At 47.1% G+C, this 19,952-nt stretch overlaps 1 protein-coding gene across 4 annotated transcripts in view; it reads left to right on the top strand.

The window, feature by feature from the left end:
• The window catches only part of NEXMIF (neurite extension and migration factor), a 169,003-nt gene that overhangs the window by 137,606 nt on the left and 11,445 nt on the right, over window positions 1-19,952 (top strand). For all 4 annotated transcript variants that reach the window (XM_050310627.1, XM_050310629.1, XM_050310630.1 and 1 more), the window contains exon 3: window positions 16,718-16,842. In XM_050310627.1, the coding sequence (XP_050166584.1) occupies window positions 16,767-16,842 (76 nt within the window). In that variant the 5' untranslated portion in view covers window positions 16,718-16,766. The remainder of the gene's footprint in view (window positions 1-16,717; window positions 16,843-19,952) is intronic.

The raw sequence follows: 19,952 nt of genomic DNA, 5'->3' as shown, positions 1-19,952 counted from the left end.
CTGGTTTTGAAAGCTTCCTGTGTGGTTTGGATGCATCTTGGCTTTCAGCTTTCAGCTCCGTTCCCACATTGGCTTTCTGGTCACAGGGGTTTTGGTGTTACTTCCTTTTTTGTGCACGTGTCTACCCGCAGCTCTCGCAGTGGTACCAGATCTTTCCATCAGCAAATCATGGAATCACAGAATGGTTTGGGTTGAAAGGGACCTTAAAGACCATCCTTCCAACCCCCTGCCATAGGCAGGGACACCTTCACAGCATCACAGAATTATTAGGGTCATGAAGGACCTCTGAAATCCAACACCCCTGCCTAGGCAGGGTCACCTGGAGTGAGTGACACAGGTGGGTTTGAATGTCTCCAGAGAGGAGACTCCACACCCTCCCTGGGCAGCTGTTCCAGTGCTTTGCCACCCTCAACATAAAGAAGTTCTTCCTCATGTTGAGGTGGGACTTCTTGTGTTTTGGTTTATGGCCATTGCTCCTCATCCTGTCACTGGGCACCACTGAAAGGACTCTGGCAGCATCCTCTTGGCACCCACCTTGGAGGTAATTACACATACAGATGAGGTCCCCTCTCAGTCTTCTCTTTTTCCACAAGACTTCTTGTTCTATTACCTGTGCCAGGGGAGGTTTAGGTTGGACATTAAGGAGAAATTATTCACAAAAGAGGTGATTAGATATTGGAATGGGCTGCCCAGGGAGGTGGTGGGGTCACTGGAGGTGTTCAGGGAATGACTGGACTTGGCACTCAGTGCTCTGGTCTGGTTGACAAGGTGGTGACTGGTCACGGGCTGGACTCAGTGATCACAGGGGTCTCTTCCACCCTAAATGATTCTGTGATTCTGAGACCAGGGTGTGTCTTGGGCTTTGAGCAGAGGCTGCTCTCCCTGCAGGTTTCTGGGTTTGTAGAATCTTGGTGGCATTGCAGAGCTACCTGAAACAGTGACACAGTGTGCTGTGTCTCCTGCTGCCCAGTCCTCATGCAACATGAAAACCCTGTACCATGGAGCTGCTCAGGTCCTTGGTCTTCTAGGTAAGTCCTGAAGAGATAAGGACAGCCAAAGTGAGTGATTCAATGTAGATATTCCTTCACTCAGAAGATACACTTTGATGCACATATGAACAGGGCTCTGCTTTGTCCCCTAGACACCATCCTTGTCACTTAATTTGATTTAACTGAGGTTAAATAAAACCTGCACAGCGTGTTTTACTGGACTTCCATCAAATTGCTCAACAATAGCACCACTCATGGTGTGTAGAAATATGTCTTTCCACTCTCTGAGTGAAAGTAATTTATCAACAAGTGGTCCTTGTCCCTGCACCCTGGCAGGTCTTTGTGAAATCCACCTTTTAAAGAAGGCTGTGGTTTATACAACACATTTCTTCGTTACACACGTGCCGTATTTTTTAAATGTTGAGATGCTGAAGAATGAAGAGGAAGTGTGTGGTTTGGAATAATTTGTGAAGGGGAAGGCTCTCCATTGTGCAGGCACTCCTTGAAATGAATAGATCTGCATTAAACGTGTTCTTGAACTTGAGATGGACTTTGATTTCATCCACTGCCGAGGATATTTCACCAGTGCAAGGGAAATGCGTGGAAGAGGTAACTGGGTGATTTATTCTTCCGTCTCCACCTTTGTGTTTGTTGGCCCCCTTCCCTCTCTAGGGACAGGCAGGAATTGGAACACCCTCTGGCATATGGGAGGGTTTGTCTGCTGGAAGGGTTTTAATCCGTATCTCCTGTTTTCCCTGTGCTTTCTGGACAACCTGGATGCAGCACAGCCCCTTCCCAAGCCAGGGTCCTGCCCCTTTGCACCACGCACTGAATCCAGATGGCCACAGCTTGGCTGACCCGTGGCAATGACCAGGACCAGCCTTGGGTGCATTTCCCTGCTTGGAATCTGAGGGATGATTTTTTGTTTATCCAACTTTTTAATTTAATTTTATTATGAATCTGAACTGACGAGTTGGAAATTAGGACAACACGCTTTTCCAAGCGTGCTTCACCGTATGATCTTACCTTGGAGTGGGAGTTGGTGACCCAAGTTCTGCAGACCCCGGTGGGAGGTGGTGGGATCTCACCTGCCAGTGTAGAAGGGAGAGAGATGTCCATCTTCAGCTCAGGGGATGGAGACACAGAAAAGCAGAACTGCCCAAGGTTTGAGGTTAGACAGTGGCACTCACGTGCTCAGGGCAGACTCTTCCCTCTCCTGTCGCCAAGTCCCATCTCTCCCTGTCTCCAGTAAAAGGATTTAGAGGCGACTTGGCGTAAGAGGAATTTAAAATCTTCTCTTTATTTTGTGTCTGACAGTGTTTCCTTGGAGAGATACCTTATTTTTCAGCTGGATGAGTGGCCTTTTCCAGGTGCTGTAGACACTCAAAGATCCGGAGCTGCAGTGGGGTGTGGGGTTGTGGGGATGTGGGGCAGGGCCCTGCAACCTGGGAAAGGCCATACCCACCACAGAACCCCCTTGCTCCTCTGGAAATACTGAAACCCTAAGTCTGAAATTCCTGAAATCTGGAACCACACCACTGCAGAGGGAGGAAAAAACAGGGAGGCTGCAGCTTCCCGGGCAGGCGAGATGAAGGCTCCGAGCAGGCAACCTCAGCTCAGCATTCCCTGGCGGATCTCGGTTTTCTGTCTCAGCACTGATGTTATTTTAATGCAGTTCCATGGCTGGAGTTGCTGTGATTAGCAGAGCAATTTGCAGCGCGTTCTTCAAAATTGCCAATCAATTTGAGCTCAAAATAGACGGAAGCGGCTGCGGAATCGACGGCTGCTGCCCAAAAAAGCACTGAATGGTTCAGAAAGTCTGAACAGGATTCGAGGTGCCTCTGTGATGTGCGGGATCCCCAAGCTCCTGCCTTGCACCCCTTTTAATTGCAGAGTGGTGAATAAGATTGTTAAGGCTAAAAGGGAATAAGGTGGTGTAGGGGTTTTGTTAAATCCCTTGAAGTTGGCTGTGTCTCCTTGAGCTGCCACGGGATGTGAAGGTCACATCCTTCCCACCTCCTTTTATCCCAGCAGTAGGCCTGGCTTTAGGAGGTTTAGAGGTAAGATTTAGAAGAGAAGCGACTTTCTCCTCCTTTAGATAATAAATGTGCACCCTGGTCATCCACTAACACTGACTTTGAGGGTAGAATTAGCTGGATTTTGTCCAGCTCAGGCCAATAGCGTTGGCAGCGGCTGCTGGAGCTGCGAGCACTGCAGGGTACAGATGGCACCGTGCAGCCACATGGATGACACTGTTCCTCCCTCATGGTGTTTCTGCTGCCAAGTCAGAGCCCGTGGGCTCCATTTTCCTTTGTATTTCCCCTTTCTTTGCTGCGTGCCGGGGTCTGTGAAGAACATCAGTGTTTTGTTAGGGGAATGGAGATTTGGGGTTGGGGAGCAGGGGGTGCCCACTCATCACGTGCATCCTTCTCATGGACTGAGATGTGCTGCCCCTTGGGAAGCCTTTTAGCCAGGGACCTCCACGAGGGTGGTCCTCCCTTAAATCTTTGCACCTGTTTAAGGGTGGCATGGGTTTGTGACAGTGGGGACATGAGCAAAGCTCACCCAGGAGGAAAGCCTCGAGATTCAGCCTGTGTCGTATTTGCAAAACCCAGTGTGTGCAAGGGCAGCAGGTATCTTCACACTGCTCATGGAAGAGCCAGATTCCTGCTCCAAGGCTGTTTTATCCAAGGTGAGGTGTTGGTGGTGCCACTGTACCGTGTGATCACCGGGCAGGGTTTGCCTTATTGCATCGCACGTCGTGAGTGCTTGTCTGTGAAGAGCAAACCCTTTCTCAGCCGTGGCAGGATCTGCAGGAAGTTCCAACAGATTCATTTTCATTGCAGATGATGAGTTATCCGGGATGTGGTCTTGGTTTTCCGGGGGAATCAGTATGAAACCACGAATTCTTGCTTTGGTTGGCATTTAAGAGGTTGGTTTCGGTTGGGTTTTGACTTTGTCACAGTCTTACTTTTTACAGTGTGAGGCTCAGAAGTTTATCTGGAAAGCAGGTGGGATTTGAACCAGTTTTAAATGGTTTTATAGCTCTACAAAAGAGGGGCTGGAGTTTTTTTTGTTTGGTTTTGGTTTTTCTTACCAGTTCCATCACTGCTCCCAGTTTAGCTGGGCTATTTTGGCACTGACAGCGAAGTGTCCTTGGGAGGTCGGAACACGTCGCTGCTGTCTTCTGGGAACGTTTGAAACAAGCCAGATTGTTTACTTTTGAGGGGAAAAAAAAAGGACAAAAATCTTATTTTGTGAAAAACAAAGCACTTAGCAGGGCTTGGCATTAGGTGGAGACAAACCAGCAGGCCCGGAGCACCCGGCCAAGCTGAGGTTTCCCACCCCGTTACGTCGTCCGGACGCGAGTGCAGATTTGTGTGTACAGATTTTTTATTTTTACTGAAGAATTGATTTCACAGCTGCCCTGAGTGAGCAAAGCTGTGATGTATTAACTAATGTCAGGCAGAGGATGTTTACCTATTTATCTTTGCTGCGGCAGCGCCCGTAGTATTTTTTGCTTCTGTTCTGCAGGACTCGTTAAACGATACAAACATCTCCCAGGTCCTAATGAAACAGTTGCATCCACACAGCTTGATATGCAAAGTAACACCTCCAGCAAAGCCTGATAAATGCCTGCCTTTATGGTTTTTTTCCTTCCCTCTAAGTTCACGTGGAGGGAAACACATTGATTTCCTGTTAGTTTAAAAAAATAATTTATATAAAAGGAAAATAATGGATGCTGGATAGTGGGGAGTGGGGATGGTTGTGGGACCTGTGGGGTATCGCTGGGACAGTCACATGGGCACAGTCTAAGGCTGGTGCCACACAACAGAGGGTCCCCAGTCCCCCAGGAGCTCCCAGTGGGGGTGCTGTGCTGGGGGGGCTGCACATCAGGCAGCTCAGCAGGCCCTGCCATGTGGGGTGAGGAGCAGCACTCGCTGTACCTGAGCTGGTGGAAGAGAAGCCCAAAGCATCAAATACCTTTTGCTTCCATTCCTAAATAGGAGGAATTTAAATCCAAGGAAAGGGTGCTGTGCATGGAAGAGTTAACTCAAGTGTTTGACTTGTATGGTGATGGAGCTGCTTTCCTGGTACTGTGCAGCTCTGCAAATACCAGCCCTTGGGCTGGAGCCCCTCTGCTCTGGAGCCAGACTGGGAGAACTGGGGATGGTCACCTGGAGAAGAGATGGAGACAGGGAGACCCCAGAGCCCCTTGCAGGGCCTAAAGGGGCTCCAGAAGAGCTGGAGAGGGACTGGGGATGAGGGATGGAGGGACAGGACAAGGGGGAATGGCTTCCCACTGCCAGAGGGCAGGGTTAGATGGGATATTGGGAAGAAATTCCTCCCTGGGAGGGTGGGCAGGCTCTGGCCCAGGTTGCCCAGAGAAGCTGTGGCTGCCCCATCCCTGGGAGTGTCCCAGACCAGGTTGGACGGGGCTTGGAGCAACCTGGGCCAGTGGAAGGTGTCCCTGCCCATGGCAGGGGGTGGAACAAGATGATCTTTATGGTCCCTTCCAACCCAAACCATTCTGGGATTCTGCCGTTGGGTTGTTCGGGCAGAGCCGTGGCCACCCCACCTTGTTCCGTGTCCTTTCCCAGCTCGGCCCTTCGTCCCTCCTGCCCTGGGCAAGAGGCTGCTGCCATTTGTCCCTCTGTGTGTCCCCCTGAGGCCGCTCTGGGAGCGGTTGGATCCTGTGGCACTGTGGTAGTAACGCCGGGGGAGCGTTTCGGGAGTCCCAGGCTGGCTGATTGGCGTAGCAGAGTCTGAATTCTGCACTGAATATGACTAATAATCCATGACCTGGCTGTGATTATAGATGAAAGAAAGCTGATGAAGAGACCCTGCAGTGGCACAGAAAGGAATTAGCCATTGTCTAAAGCCGGGGCAGTACCGGAGCATTTGGATTTCACATCTGAGATTCACGGGTGAATAATTCAGCACTTGAAAAAACGCTTCAGCCACAGTGTGACATCCCCACATCTTCTTTCTGTGATATCCAAGACTTTAACTAAACATTGCTTCCCAGGGAGCTGGGGCAGCTGTCCAGATATTTTTTCCTCTTAAATACCAGCATTCCAGATTGTTACCTGGATACGGATGGAGATTTGGACCGATATCTTAGGAGCTGCAGTCCCTCTTAATGCGGGATTTTGCCTTCAGAAATCGCCTCCGGATCCCAAAATCTTTCCAAGTAAAATTAAGAGCCTTGGCTTTAGACTTAATCGATGCTTCCATCTAATCTGGTGAACTGCTAAGGCATGTGGAGTGAGGATGGGATTGTTTGGGAATTTTAAATAAACGAACCAGTTCTCAAAGGCAAAATGTTGGTGGATTTATTAAACGTGAATAGGAAAGGGAAGGAAAAGAAGGCTGTGTATAAAACAGCCCTGGAAAATGGCCTGGTGTTTTATATCCGGGCCCTAAAACTAAATCCAGTGCTATTAAATCTCTGCATTTGAGTGGAAAGGGATAACCACCCAGAAATGTAAATGTTAAAGTGTTCTTACAACCTCAGCTCCGCTTCCTCCACCGTATACACCAGTGTAAGCCTTTAAATAAATGATCACATATTATTCCTCAAATAATTCATCCGTTTTCTGAATTATTAGCTAAAAATGGATGGGATCTTATAATTGTCATCAATTCCAACTCCTTATCGGGCCTAATAAGTTCTTTTCTCGATATGATAAATGTTTTGATCGTTTCCTTTTCCTACCCTCCCCTGAATCCCTTTTTAGTCATAAACATTCACTTCTTTGGATGCACATCACAGATGAGACTGGGAAGCTATTTTACCTGGGAAATTTGTGGTCCAACTGTGTCAGCTGTAGGAAAGTATTCAGGAAAATATGCCTAAGTCAGTAGGTACCTCATGGTTTCCCCAAGTAAAAGTCACTTTTAGACATGCCTTGCCTGCCAGACTCACTACACCAAGGTGGTCTCTGGGAAAAGCGATGGCGGTGATGGATTTAAGAGTTGCCATCTACTTGTGCAATTAAAGGTTTTAAAACCAAAAGCCAGGGAGCAGAAGTAACCCCAGCTTTGTACTCTGGAGATGAAAGCACAGGTTTTCCTTTCCAAGCACAAGGAACATGCAGGAATTGCATGAAGCTGAAAGTTTAAAAAGGACATTGTATTGAAAGGGCCCATCTGCTATCAGTGTAGCCATTTATATCTGGAAAGGAAAAATTCATATAAAACTTGGAGTTGTTCAGGAATGTTCAAAAGATCTGGCTAGAAACTCAGATGAAAGATTCCACATCCCTGTGGAATGTCACCCTTCTTTTTCCAGGATGTCTCCCCACTGTCTCTTTTTTGGCAATCTGATTCCCTTAATTCCTTGAAGCTGATGATGGCCCATGATTTAGCACATGGCGTGTCCCTGCCCATGGCAGGGGGTTGGTTTAGATGAGGTTTGAAGTCCCTTCCAACCCAAACCGTTCTGGGATTCTGTGTCCCACAGTAAAGGAAAAAAATCCTTCTGGGTGTGAGCAGCCCCTTGCTCCACAGTGAAAACACGCTGTGTTGTGGCCAGAGTGGACATCCTGGAGAGGAGGGTCAGTGGGGGAGCCGGGTTGGGCAGAGCTCTCCCGGCTTTTCCTGTGGGAGTTTCCACCCCCCACATCTGGGCACTGATGGGGACAGGAGCCCCCAGTCCCCACCACGAGCAGGAATTGTCCATGCAGAGGTCCCTGGACCAGTTCTTTCTCTAAAGCCCTTCCTCCCCTTGCTCCAGCTTCACTCCTTCCTGTGCCTAAGCCAAGCACTCCGTGGTTTGGTTTCCTATCTGTGCTTTTATGACAATTGTGTGTACTTTGGGAATTACCACCTTTTATCCTGACTGCACGTTGTCTAATTGATAATAAGAAGCAAACAAGATCTGTTAAAATTTCTTTTCTCCTGTAAAATTTCTAATTTGAAGATATTAGAAGAGAGAAATGTTTACCCCACTAGGGTTACTGCAAATATCCTGATGAGCTTTCATATTCTCCTCTGGTACAAGCTTAATTACCCTCCTTAATCCAAACTTTAATATATTACAAATTTCTACAGAAAAAAAATTTCCTCTTTTCTTTCTTCTTTTTTTCTTTTGAACTTGGTGCTCTTTTTTTAAATCTTTTTTTTTAATGGGGACAAGAAGGGAGTATTTCTAATAGGAAACCTTGAGACGTCAAAAAAACAGGTAATGCTAAATTTTATGACTAAGTCTTTTCTTCAGCATATCCCTGTGAAAACCATCTCCTCGTGCTGTTCTGGCTCCGTATTAATTCACATCTTCAAACAAAATTTTACACACCCTTTCTCAGCTGAGTTATTTGATAAATCCAGTGTGTGAGGGACTGTGAAACATCCCCTTCCTTCATCAGCTTCTGTAATCTTACTGCACTTGACCTTGGTCTCTCATATTTCCTGATGAGGTTCACAGGAAGAGTTTGTTAAGCTTTTCTGATACTGCCTTGCCAACGGACCCGTAAATACTGCAGAAGGAAGAGAATTCGGGTAATAAGTTCATTTAAATGAAGCAATTCTACCCATCAAGGAACCTCCATCCCGAACTATTCTTTAATGGCTTTTGTTATTTTAGACCACACTGGTGTATAATTAGCTTTGGAGAGTCCTGCAAAGTGTTTTTGTAAGGTTAATACCCCGGGATCATGCTGAATTTTCAGCGTTTGCAGATTCGTGAGAGTTGGAGTTTTTCATCATTCCAGCCTAATTTTCTCAGAAATCCAGGCCCTTAACATTTCTGATTTATCTTAACTTTATATCCAGAGATTGAGTGAAAATGACATGCTTGGAATACAGTTGTTTTTAAGGAGGAAAGGCAAAAAAGCAACATCATGGGATGTCTTTGGGCATCTTTGGTACTCAAAGGGAGCTTTGAAAAGAGATGGAGACAGGGAGATAGGACAAGGGGGACCAGCTTTAAACTGACAGAGGGGGGATTTAGATTAGGTGTTAGGAGGAAGTTTCCCCTGTGAGGGTGAGCAGGCCCTGGCACAGCTTGCCCAGAGAAGCTGTGGCTGCCCCAGCCTGGAAGTGTCCAAGGCCAGGTTGGACGGGGCTTGGAGCAACCTGGGCTGGTGGAAGATGTCCCTGCCCATGGCAGGGGGTGGAATGAGATGAGCTTTATGGTCCCTTCCAACCCAAGCCATCCTGTGTTTCTGTGACTCTGATAATGAGAAATATTTTTACTTTTGGCTGTCACAGCTAAGTGCAGACTTTGGTCTGTATTCTTTCTCAGTTTCAGGAGATGGAAATCTCCCCCTCGGTTTCCCAGTGCTTTTCAAAACTGTGCAGCTGGTGACACTAATTAGTGCTTCATTTCCTTCCACTTCTATAAAATAGGAGAGGATGACCAAAAAGAAACACAGCAACTCTTCTTAATCATCCTCCTGTGCTCCTGGTAACCAGGAATCCTCTTTATGCTTCTCAACCCTAAACTCAGGTGAAACCCTCATGGGTCCACCTGGGCTCCTGTGTTTCCTCATCCTTTTGTTCCCAGGGGAATGGTCACCCTGACCCATGTAATGCATCCCATCTTTGGTAAAAAGGGACATTTGTTTCTTCCTTACCTGAATCACCAAGGTTCTAACAGGTTCTTGATCACCCCAGGTCTCTGGGGATGTGATGTGGAGCTGTGCCCATCCAAGGCCAATGTCCTTTGGTTTTGACCTCAGACTGTCCTTTCCCTGCCCTTTTTCTCAGTCTCTCTGCTCTCCGTGGACTTGTTCTCCATGGAGAGCTTGTTTTTTCCCCCCACAAGGTTCCCCCTCTCTCCAGTAATTCTTCACTGATTCTTCCCTTTCTTGCTTTGCATTTTGCTTCTCTCCTCCTTGGGATGTAGCAGCTCTCCCTTCCCTAACACAGGACAGTATTATGCTGAAATACTCCATATTTCAGGCGTTCCCTCATGCGTTTCAGCTTCTCCAGGATTTTAATTGCCACCTTTTTCCCTTTATGATACACTGCTGCTCTTGATGTCTGAGAATACATTTACAGAGAAAGCTCCTTCGGTATTTAACGTGTGCTTTGTCAGGAAGGCTGTAATTTTGTTCACTTCCTTCCTTTTTCCTTAAAGTTGTTTGTGACAGGTCTTGGAACACTCACACCTTATGTCCTCCCAGAGTAAGGTCAGAAACTGTCATTTATTTCAGAGTTGGCTTTAAATAGTATGTTCTTAATGTCATATCTGAGGGTCTGGTGGAGTTGGGGCTTGGGCTCTGCAGTAATTGTTGCATCTGCTTTCAGCTGAGGAAAAGTGGAGGCTTGCTATGAATATTAACAACTCATCCATCCTTTACACCTTCTGGGAACACACTAGTTCTGAAACTCTTTCTTCTTTTCATGGGTTTGTGTTTTCCATTTTCTCTGCAAACCCTGGTTTTTTTACCAACTTTATTTCCCACCCCCAGATTTATTCCTAATTGGAGGCTTTTATCTGTATTTATACCTGAACCTATTCTCAGCTAACGTTGGCTCCATCAGATCTTACCTTCTTGAAGGGTTTTAGATGTCTCACTGCTGTGATTGACCCACAAACCCCATTTTTTCTCCTTCATTTGGCCTTTTCTCCCATCTGTTCACCATCCTTGATAGGAAAATCCCGGGGAACTGCTGGGAGATGTGATTTCCTTGTAAGATTTTCTTGGGAAAATAGCTTTGAAACCAGAACCCTCAGGTGTTAACATCTTTTTGATAGGCTGGACCAGCACTTCATGATGGGCAGAGTGGGAGGATGGTTTCACAATGTACTTTTCCTTAGGAACTTCACCTTTCCAACCCTGTCAGTTCTGGAAGCTTCGAGTGCTCTCAGTGTTTTTCTTATTATGGTGCTGGGCAAAATTCAGAGACCCTTGGTCTAAATAGAAATGTAAAGTAATGGAAACACAGGTTTACTCAGAGAGATACCATTAGAGACTTAGTGGTAAAACACATCCCCATTTGCTGGCAGGTGAAAATGTTTATCACTTCACCTGCCAGTTGTCAAATTAGAGTGAAAGAACAAGGATCAGGTGGAATCCCTAGAATAAAAAGGATTGGGGAATTTCAGAATCTGATAGGAAAACAGCACCATTCAGGTCAGTGAACAACCAGCCTGGCATTGCTCTGGTGAGTTCTAGTGCTGCCCCACCTCTTTCTCCATAGGAAGTTCTGTCCTGTGTCCTGGGTTTTGTCAGGACTAAAGGAAAAAAAAAGGGGGGGGGGGACACCAAAAAAAAAAGTCAACCAAGCAGAAAGCCACCTGTTTCCTGTCCTCTCCAGGGGTGCAGCTGCACTGCAGTGCAGGAGGAGGCGCGTGGTGTGATGTCCTGGCTGTGGAGAGGAGCTGGGTGCTCAGGGATGGAACCCCGAGGGGAGAGGGAAGTGGCACAGGCACTTTGGGAGAGCCTGGGACCTGTTCCCATCCAATTCCTGGCCCTGAAGTCTGCTCTGTGCTCGTGCAGCAGAGTTTCTGAGGTCGTGTACAGGCAGGAGACGTCGTCAGGAGGAGCACGGCGTGTTCAGCATCCACCCGTACCACGGGTAGAGCTGAATCCTCTCCTACTATTACTCCCCTGACTGTAAATATCTCGGAGACATTTACATGGTATTTCTTTTTAAGTGTATAATGTTTTCATTCAAAAGTATCACAATTCTTAAAAGACCTGTCAGAGGCTCTGACATGTAATTAATTTCTCTAAAGCTCCTTTTTTGAAAGATACAACTGCATATATAGAACACCTGCGCTTATTCACAACTCTGCAGGGAAAAAAAGCCACAGCTTCTTCTTCGCTTTCTTCCCCCACTTCTCCATAAAAAGGTTCTCCTTCACTTTGGATACTGCCTCTCCATCTCCCCTCATGATCTGCACCACTCAGGATGTAAAAGCTGTGTGTAAATAGGAGCTGGCACGTCGGGTTTGGTCTGGATGGGAGTGACCTTTTGTTTATTCAGCTCGAAGCCGAAACACTCTCACGACTTTAATTACAGAGCAGGTATTGCTGATGCGTGATCCTGGCCATCTCACAGAATTCCCATGTGTGTAGGTGGGCTTTCACTCAGGCTTGTGGGCTGGTTATTTTTACCTTGTCAGGGGTTTTTTCCTCCTCTGCTTGTGAGGAGAGTATTGAGCTTCAGTGGTGCAACAGTGGTGCCCGGGAAATAGGAACGGGAGGTGTTCAACTAGCAGTGGGTAAGTGTTGATGGATAGACAGATAGATAGATAGATAGATAGAGTCCTCAGGGGGGGGAAATCTCTCCAGCAGGTCCCTTGGCACAATTTTTTCTTGAATTGGCATCTGGGGAGCTCGAGGAGGATGCCATCTCCCCATGGCACCTCTGACAGCAGTGAAGTTGTGGACCTGTACACTTGATAAACATCCTTCAGAAAAGCTGCACCAGTACTGGAGGGATAATGGGCATTTTTTGGCTGAGAAAGAAGCAAAGCAACTTGTTGCTCTCTTTGTGGAGGACAGGTATTGAGCAGATTTATCTTTCTGGTTGTAGAAAATGGTTGCATTTCCCCTTTTGTATCTGTAAAATTAGTGTTAGTAGGAGCATGGTTAAATCCAGAAGTGGACATAAGGTCCATTGTTCATGTGACTGGAGGTGAATGTGGGAATGTGTCCAGACGTTTTAGCTTTGCAACTTGGGTGTTTCCTTCTCTGTTACAGGTGAACAACCAGCACCTCTTGATTTCATTTCATGGTGTCATGGGCAGTCCCATCCTTCTGTCCCTTAATTTGTCCATCTCATGCTTAAAACTATTTGGATTGTTGTTTAGCTCCACTGTGCTTTCTGTGACTTCTTCCCTTTGATCTCCTTTCTTAGCCAGTGCCTTCTCTGTCGTGCCAGCTGTGATCTTAGCAGACCAATGCCCTGAACTACGCGGTGCAGTCAACAAAAGTCCTTCTGAATTCTTCCCTACGACCGAACCCTCTGTGCCTGTCCTTGAAGCACAGCCAGCCCTGCTGTGCTCCTGTCTCCTCCTCCTCCTCCAGAGACCTGGAGTTCATCTGACTCCATGTCTTTGACCGTCGCCTTCCGCCCGCCATCCTCTTCCTCCATCCACTCTAACTCCAGTCAAGTGCATAAACTTCAAGCTGGTGACTGATTTTCCTCCTGCCAGCACTTCATAGCAGCGTGACCCAGCCGTGCCTCTCTTCAGTGGCCTGACACTGTCTGAAATACATATTCTCTCTCTTTTATACTCCAGTCTGCAGATGACTCTGTGTTCTGTGCTCTCCTGCTACCCAGTATATTCTCTGCCCGTCACCTTTATCCCCCAGACCTCTCCTGGTTTAGTTTTTCTTCCCAGGGACCCAGCTGTTCTCCCCCTCTTTGTTGTCCCCAGCCTTCTGTTCTTGTTCTGCATCACGTCAAGCCCTTTTGTCAGCTTTTCTTTCCCAGTCGCTGCTGTTTCTCCCCGTCCCTCTTGGGATCTCACCTTCCATGGTCTCACTGCTCCCAAAGGTGCCCTTTTTCAGCAGGTCTTTGAGAACTCAGATTGTCTCATTCACACTTCATCTCTGTCCGACCGTACATGAAGATGCCCCATCTGGACCCCTCTCAGTTCTTTCCATCTTGTTTCTGGAGCTCAGCTCCTCTCTCTGAGTCGAGGAAAATAGTTGTGCACAAGCACATCCCCTTTGTTCTTACATTTCATTGTCTCCATCATCTGCTCCAGCCTTTGGATCTCATCCACCAGAAATGTCCCTCGTGCACTTCCCTCCTACTTGTGCACACACACCCCAAAAAATAATAATACCAGGAAGATTAAGGGTCTGTAAACTCTTTCTTTGTGCCTCTGTTTGCTTGGCTGCCTTGCCTGCCCCCCTGCCTGTTGCCCAGGCGAGCCCTGCCCTCCCCCTGAAGGTTGGCCCTTGAGTATCCATCAGAACCAAGGAAAGGTGGATGCCTTCTTCATGGACCTGCTTGCAAACCAGTCAGACCACCGACTGCACGGACTGAAAGAGCAAGAGGGGAGCAGGCAGAGGCATGGAACCCACATGTGGGACCCTGCTCCCTCCTCCCCTGCTGGAAATCCCAGCAGGAATAGGGTGGCACCATCTTATTCTTTAAGATGCTTGGGACTTCCCTTGGGGAGCTCCCTGGTGGTTTATGTGGATGCTGTTGCTTTCTCCCTGGAGGTGTTTTGTGTGCTGGAAGTGACAAATTTACAGTATTGGAGAGTTTTTATTCCTGCTTTTGTCCTATGTTTTATTCTCTGCAGGCCTTTTTACTGTAACGTGGCTGTGATGGTGTTACAGGATAAAAACCTGTGGCATTTTACACCAAATCACTGTAAACCAGGACACCCAGCAAAAATTAGCTCAGCACAGAGCTTGGTGATGCTTCTGGGCTTAGAACTGCAGGTCTCATACTGATAAACAGACACTTGACTTGCAAGATGAACCTTTCCACAGCAACCCTGGATCAACCCTTACCCCTCAACCTGCTCCCTGGGGGTTGAACACTGACCAGGGAGGAAAAATTCCATTGTATCCTGATGTGCATTATATATTTAGATGCTTGAAATGTTGCCATGTGGATATACTGTGGATATAAATCTCACTAAATATTTAAATGGTGATCATACTCCACGGCCTTTCTAGGACTGAGCCTGTTCTCATGACAGGGCCTTTCCCCCTTTACTTTGCATGACTCCAGGGAGACCTTAGAGCCCCTTCCAGTGCCTAAAGGGGCTCCAAGAAAACTGGAGGGGAACTTTGGGCAGGGACACAGAGTGACAGCAAAAGGGAGAACGGCTTCCCCCTGTCAGAGGGCAGGGTTAGATGGGATGTTGGGAAGAAATTCCTCCCTGGAAGGGTGGGCAGGCCCTGGCACAGGTTGCCCACAGAAGCTGTGGCTGCCCCAGCCCTGGAAGTGTCCAAGGCCAGGTTGGACAGGGCTTGGAGCAACCTGGGCTAGTGGAAGGTGTCCCTGCCCGTGGCAGGAGGTGGAACTGGATGACCTTCAAGGTCCCTTCCAACCCAGACCGTTCTGTGATACCTCAGGCAGCAACCAGCCCCTTCCCCAGCAGCCACACTGGCTCATGTGGTCTCTGGTCTCTTGAGAATCCACTGGTTCTCCTAAGGCTTATGATATTTTATTAATATTTTCATTAATAGATCTTTTAAAAACTTAATTTATTAATATTTCTATTAATTAAGATACATTTAACAGGCAGGAGATATTATCAGGGAGGCAGGGAGCTGCAGCCTGTCACTGGAAGACACAGAGCAGCTTTCCCACTCCGACATTAATCTCCTCCAAGCTGCATGGAGATAACTCTGATCTGTGCTCTGGCTTTTCGAGTAGCTCCTGTTCCAACATGTCAGTGATGCTGCAGCTTTTCTGGCCGTGGGGGGAGCTGGGGGGGTGGGGAAGGGAGGGGTGGGTGCTGGCAGGAGAGGGGTCTTACCACAGCAAACCGCCCGGCACGGAGGGCTTTGAAATGGGGATTTGCATCAAAGGAAAACTCTCGGGGTTAGTTAAATATTCCTCTAAATATGCAAAGGAATGGAGTTACTGATGCTTGTTATTCTTATCTTACTCTTGGTGTCACAACATCTTTAAGTTCAGTGAAGGTTTCACTTACTAAGGCGGTTGTAAAGATTTCACGTTAATTAAGAGGACTCCACTGCAAATCTGAATATGAATGAAGTTTGGCTGCTGAACCCCAGGGCAGTGAGCACTGTGGGAACAGCAGACATTGACAAATGTTGATTTTTAAAAAACAAACAAACAAACAAAAACCCAGAAAAACACCTAAACCAAGTACCTGTTCTGTGAGAGAGAAAAAATAGAGTTCGAGTTGCCAGAAGGAAATAAAATAGATTTTTACTTGAATTTGTGGTAAAAGAGGTGAAATTCTGTCTATGAGAGCACTGATGAGGGTTCTCCTGTGCCACTGGAGCCCGGAGTTCAGACACATTACTCTGTCACACCTGCTCCCTCTCCCTAGGCAAGGTTTTCATGGGTGGGGGGATCTTCAGGGGAGAAAGGGGAAAATTCTGGGCTTGATCCTGATCTCATTGCTTTGATGAAGTCCCATCAAGTCCAGTCAGCCTTGACTGGTGGTCATCCACGTGAGGTGGAGCTTCACCCCGTGGGGACAGTGCAGGCAGTTGTAGGGGCCTGGGGAATGAGGCTTCTGAGGATGGAGCTCTCGTGATGAAGACATTAGAAATATTTGTTCCCCAAAACCTGCCTTTTGGGGGGAGTTTTTCATACCTGCCAGCACTTGGAAGAGCAGTAGCTGAGAGGGCGAGCAGTTGTCACTTGGGTATCCGTGTTTCTCTTCCAACTCCAGTGTAGACTTGCTGTTGATGAACTGGGGTGAGTCCTCCTCTCTTCATCTCTCCACTCATCCATCTGGAGATGGGTGAGCTCACCTGGCTGGACAGAGGTGACCTGCCTTTGCAAAGCAGTTTTGGGGGATGTGAAAGGTGCTGCAGAGGTGCCAAGCACTGCTCCACCTGCCAGGGAAGGACTCTGGGGGATGAAACGGTGACACACAACATTTTAACCTTGCTGGAATGCACTAGACTTGGCTTTTGGAGTGGGAAGTGACAGTCCAAGAGCCATAAATAAATTTGATTTGTCCTCTTAAGAAGGGTAGGGGCAGCACGTGAGGTGGTGTTGGGGGGGTGTTTTGTTGTTGTTATTTTCTATTCACGGTTCCTTGAGCTGATGGTGGGAATTGCACTGACTGTGGTTGTGTTTCTGGAAATGTGCAGGTTGGCCAGATGCAGTGGAGCATGGAGTGAACAGAAAGAGGTTAAATTGATGGATGACCAACAAGAGCAGGATTGTGCCTCAGAAGACCAAGAAACTATCCTGATTAATGGGGTGAAAGAAAATGGTAAGGAACTTAATTACGGTACATGAGGGAGCAGCGACAACTTGCAAGCCAACTTATTTTCCTAATTCCTTGTGTGTGTTTAATTTTAGCAGTTTGTGGGTATCTCTGCAATGGGGAGCAGTGAGGTAAATGGGTGTTTTCTGCCCAGGTGTCACTCCTGCCATCAATCTACACCTTTTTAAGTCTTAACAAGTACTGCTTTTGCCCGTGCGTGGACATGGCTGGAAAAGCTTCTGTGCACACACAGTTTGAATTAGAGATTTTAGTCTGGTTTCTTAGGGGGGAAAAAAATCATCCAGGACTATGTAGCCCCTCTGTCTGTTGGGAATCTTTCCCTCTCTCATCACTTATGAACCCACTATCCCATATGAGCAAAATTTTACTGGAAGATACTTAGTGCTAACAAATGGGGTCAATTACAGATTGGGTAGAAGGAGCAAAGCAGGATGGTTTGTTTCCCATGGGAAGAGAAGTCGGACTTTTGAGCTCCCATAACCTCTCTTCTGCACACACACTGGTGCCACTGGGAGCCACCAAGTCATTCCAGCTCCCTCCGGCATCGGAGGGGAAGGATCAGCCCCTTCCAGCAGCCTGCCCAAAATGCCCAACTTTGCCTGTATCTGTTCCATCGATTCCATGCTTGCTTTCAAAATAACTAATTAGAAGTAATAGTGCTCAGCTGTTTGAAACCCTGATTGAAATAAATGTGCCTCTGAGCAGTTTCCCAGGTCACGTGCACTGTAGTCACTGGCCACAGGAAATGCAGAGGGGAGGCAGAGCCTGACATTTTCACTCTCTCAACATGTTTTCTGTTTAATTTCATGGCTTTTTACATTTTCTATTGGCCTATAAATCTTGGGAGATATATTTATTTATATATAAATTTGATCCTGTTAGATATCAAGGGCTTGGTCATCTGACACGCTGTATATTCAGGTCCTTCTGTCAGCTTCAAACAGGGTGTGTGGAGACAAATGTTGTTCTTGTCCAGTACCAACAACCTGGAGCAACTCCAGACACACAGGTGCCCGTGGGGACCCTGCAACACGTGCTGGTGGTGTAATTTGAGAGGTTTCTGTCTCCTTCCTGACTACACATGGTAAATCCACAGCTGCTGGAGCTGCTGAAGCTGCAAGGGGATTTTCTAGCTATGATCTCCTTGTCTGATCCCATGGACAGTAAAATCAGTGCTTCCCTGCTCAGTAAGAGGGGTGATTTCTAGCCCCTGATACCACATCCATGGTATTCAACTAAACAGGGCTTAAAAAGTGTTTTATTTAGACATAGAATCATTGAACAGTTTGAGTTGGAAGGGACCTTAAAGCTCATCCTGTTCCACCCCCTGCAGGGACACCTTGCACCAGCCCAGGTTGCTCCAAACCCCGTCCAACCTGGCCTTGGGCACTTCCAGGGCTGGGGCAGCCACAGCTTCTCTGGGCAACCTGTGCCAGGGCCTGCCCACCCTCCCAGGGAAGAATTTCTGCCCAATATCCCATCTAAACCTCCCCGCTGTCAGTTTAAACTTCCAGTTTAAACCTTGGTGTGTAGGAGTTGCTGCTGAATCCAAAGCAGTGAGCCAGCACTCTGGTGCCACCACCTCCCCTTGCCCATGTGCTTTTGGGTGGATATTGAGTTAAACTGGGAAAAGTGTTTTTGCCTCTCAGCCTTCTCTGTGTGAACTGCACTCTTTTGGAGCATCGGTGGAACATACGCCTGATTTTAGGCCGATAGGGAGCCCTAGAAAATCAAGTTTTGGCATTTGTATTTCACAAGAGTTAAGTTCACTCATACAAGTATAAACCTAAAGAAACGCCCAGAGACAGTTTATTTTATATAATAGCAGCTCTGCCTATTGACTGCAGCATTCCAGACTGAATTTCAGCTTTCTGCCTCCCCCTTCTTTGAGTCTTACAGCATTCACAGACACTCTTCTTTTATCCTCAAATTTACCATGCTTCCTGTCAGCTCCAAGCTGATTTTTATTTTATTTTACTTCTGAAGTGGAACTGCACTGGTTAATTTGTTTTGGTGCTTAAGGAAAAAGATACCACCTCTGCATTTTTCATCTGAAAACTGGTGGGAGGGACTCAAAAATCAGCTTTTTTATTTATTTCTTTTTTTTTTTTTTTAACCCTTTCCAAGCAAGCCAGTCTGGTCTTTTACAAGTCGTGCATGTTGAAGATGCTTACATTGTCCTTCTGGTTGGATTTATGGAGTCTTTGGAAAGTGCTTTAAAGTCCTCAGGCCACCGTGTGGTTCTGGCTGCAGCTTGTACTTTGCTCAGGCTTCGCTGGTGGGTGCATCCCTAAGGCCCCCACAGCACAAAACTGCTTTGGGGGTGGGATTGGGGGGTTTCTGATCTCCTCTAAGTTTGTGCCTACACAAACCTTCCCTTTCCAGAATGCCAGAGATTCAGGAGACTCGCTTTCCTTTGCTTTGGGAGTAAAAGCACTTGTGGCAGGGTTGCAGCAGCCAAATCCCTTTGGATCCCCCATTTAATGCCGCATCCTGGTGCTCCGGTTGTGGTTTAAAGTGTTTGTTCCTCCTGGGAAAGCCTCGTGGCTTCCATTCTCCCCCTCTGCCTTCAGTGGAGCCACCAAAAAAGGAAAGACATGAGCCATGACAAAGGCCCCGGGCTCAGAGTCAGCACAGGTCTCTGGCTGGGATGAATGCACTCATTGGAATATATTTTTTTAATACAGAGATATCAGAGCGTGTTCGTGGATGAAAAGACGTCGTATTTAAATTTCAAGGGTCATGTCGTCCGTTGAGCCAGAAGTCAGATAAAAGTACATTCATAACTTTATTCTGCCATAAAAGAGCACGACGAGGTAAAACTGCAAAAATCCTTAGGTAAAAAAAAAAAAAATCCTTACATTATTAGAAAGGCACTTTTAGAGATTAGGGAAAAATGGCAAAACTCACAATAATTCTAACAATAATTGCTTTAAACTCTGTGTTATCTTCTGCCTTCCCTTGGCATGGACAGTGACAAAAAGGCCACTGGGTTTTTAAAATCAGCTGTAACTTTCTGTCTCTGGAGCAGAAATGCAGCTCAGGTGTGTGTAAGCTCAGGCACCACGGGGGCAGTGGTGGCGGGGGGTGGGGGA

The sequence above is a fragment of the Myiozetetes cayanensis genome, unplaced genomic scaffold (genome assembly GCF_022539395.1).
Source record: "Myiozetetes cayanensis isolate MyiCay16 unplaced genomic scaffold, myiCay2020 scf15, whole genome shotgun sequence".
In the NCBI taxonomy this organism is placed as follows: Eukaryota; Metazoa; Chordata; class Aves; order Passeriformes; family Tyrannidae; genus Myiozetetes; species Myiozetetes cayanensis.
Note: the sequence above shows the minus strand (reverse complement) of the source record. Positions and strands in the feature narration are given on the sequence as shown.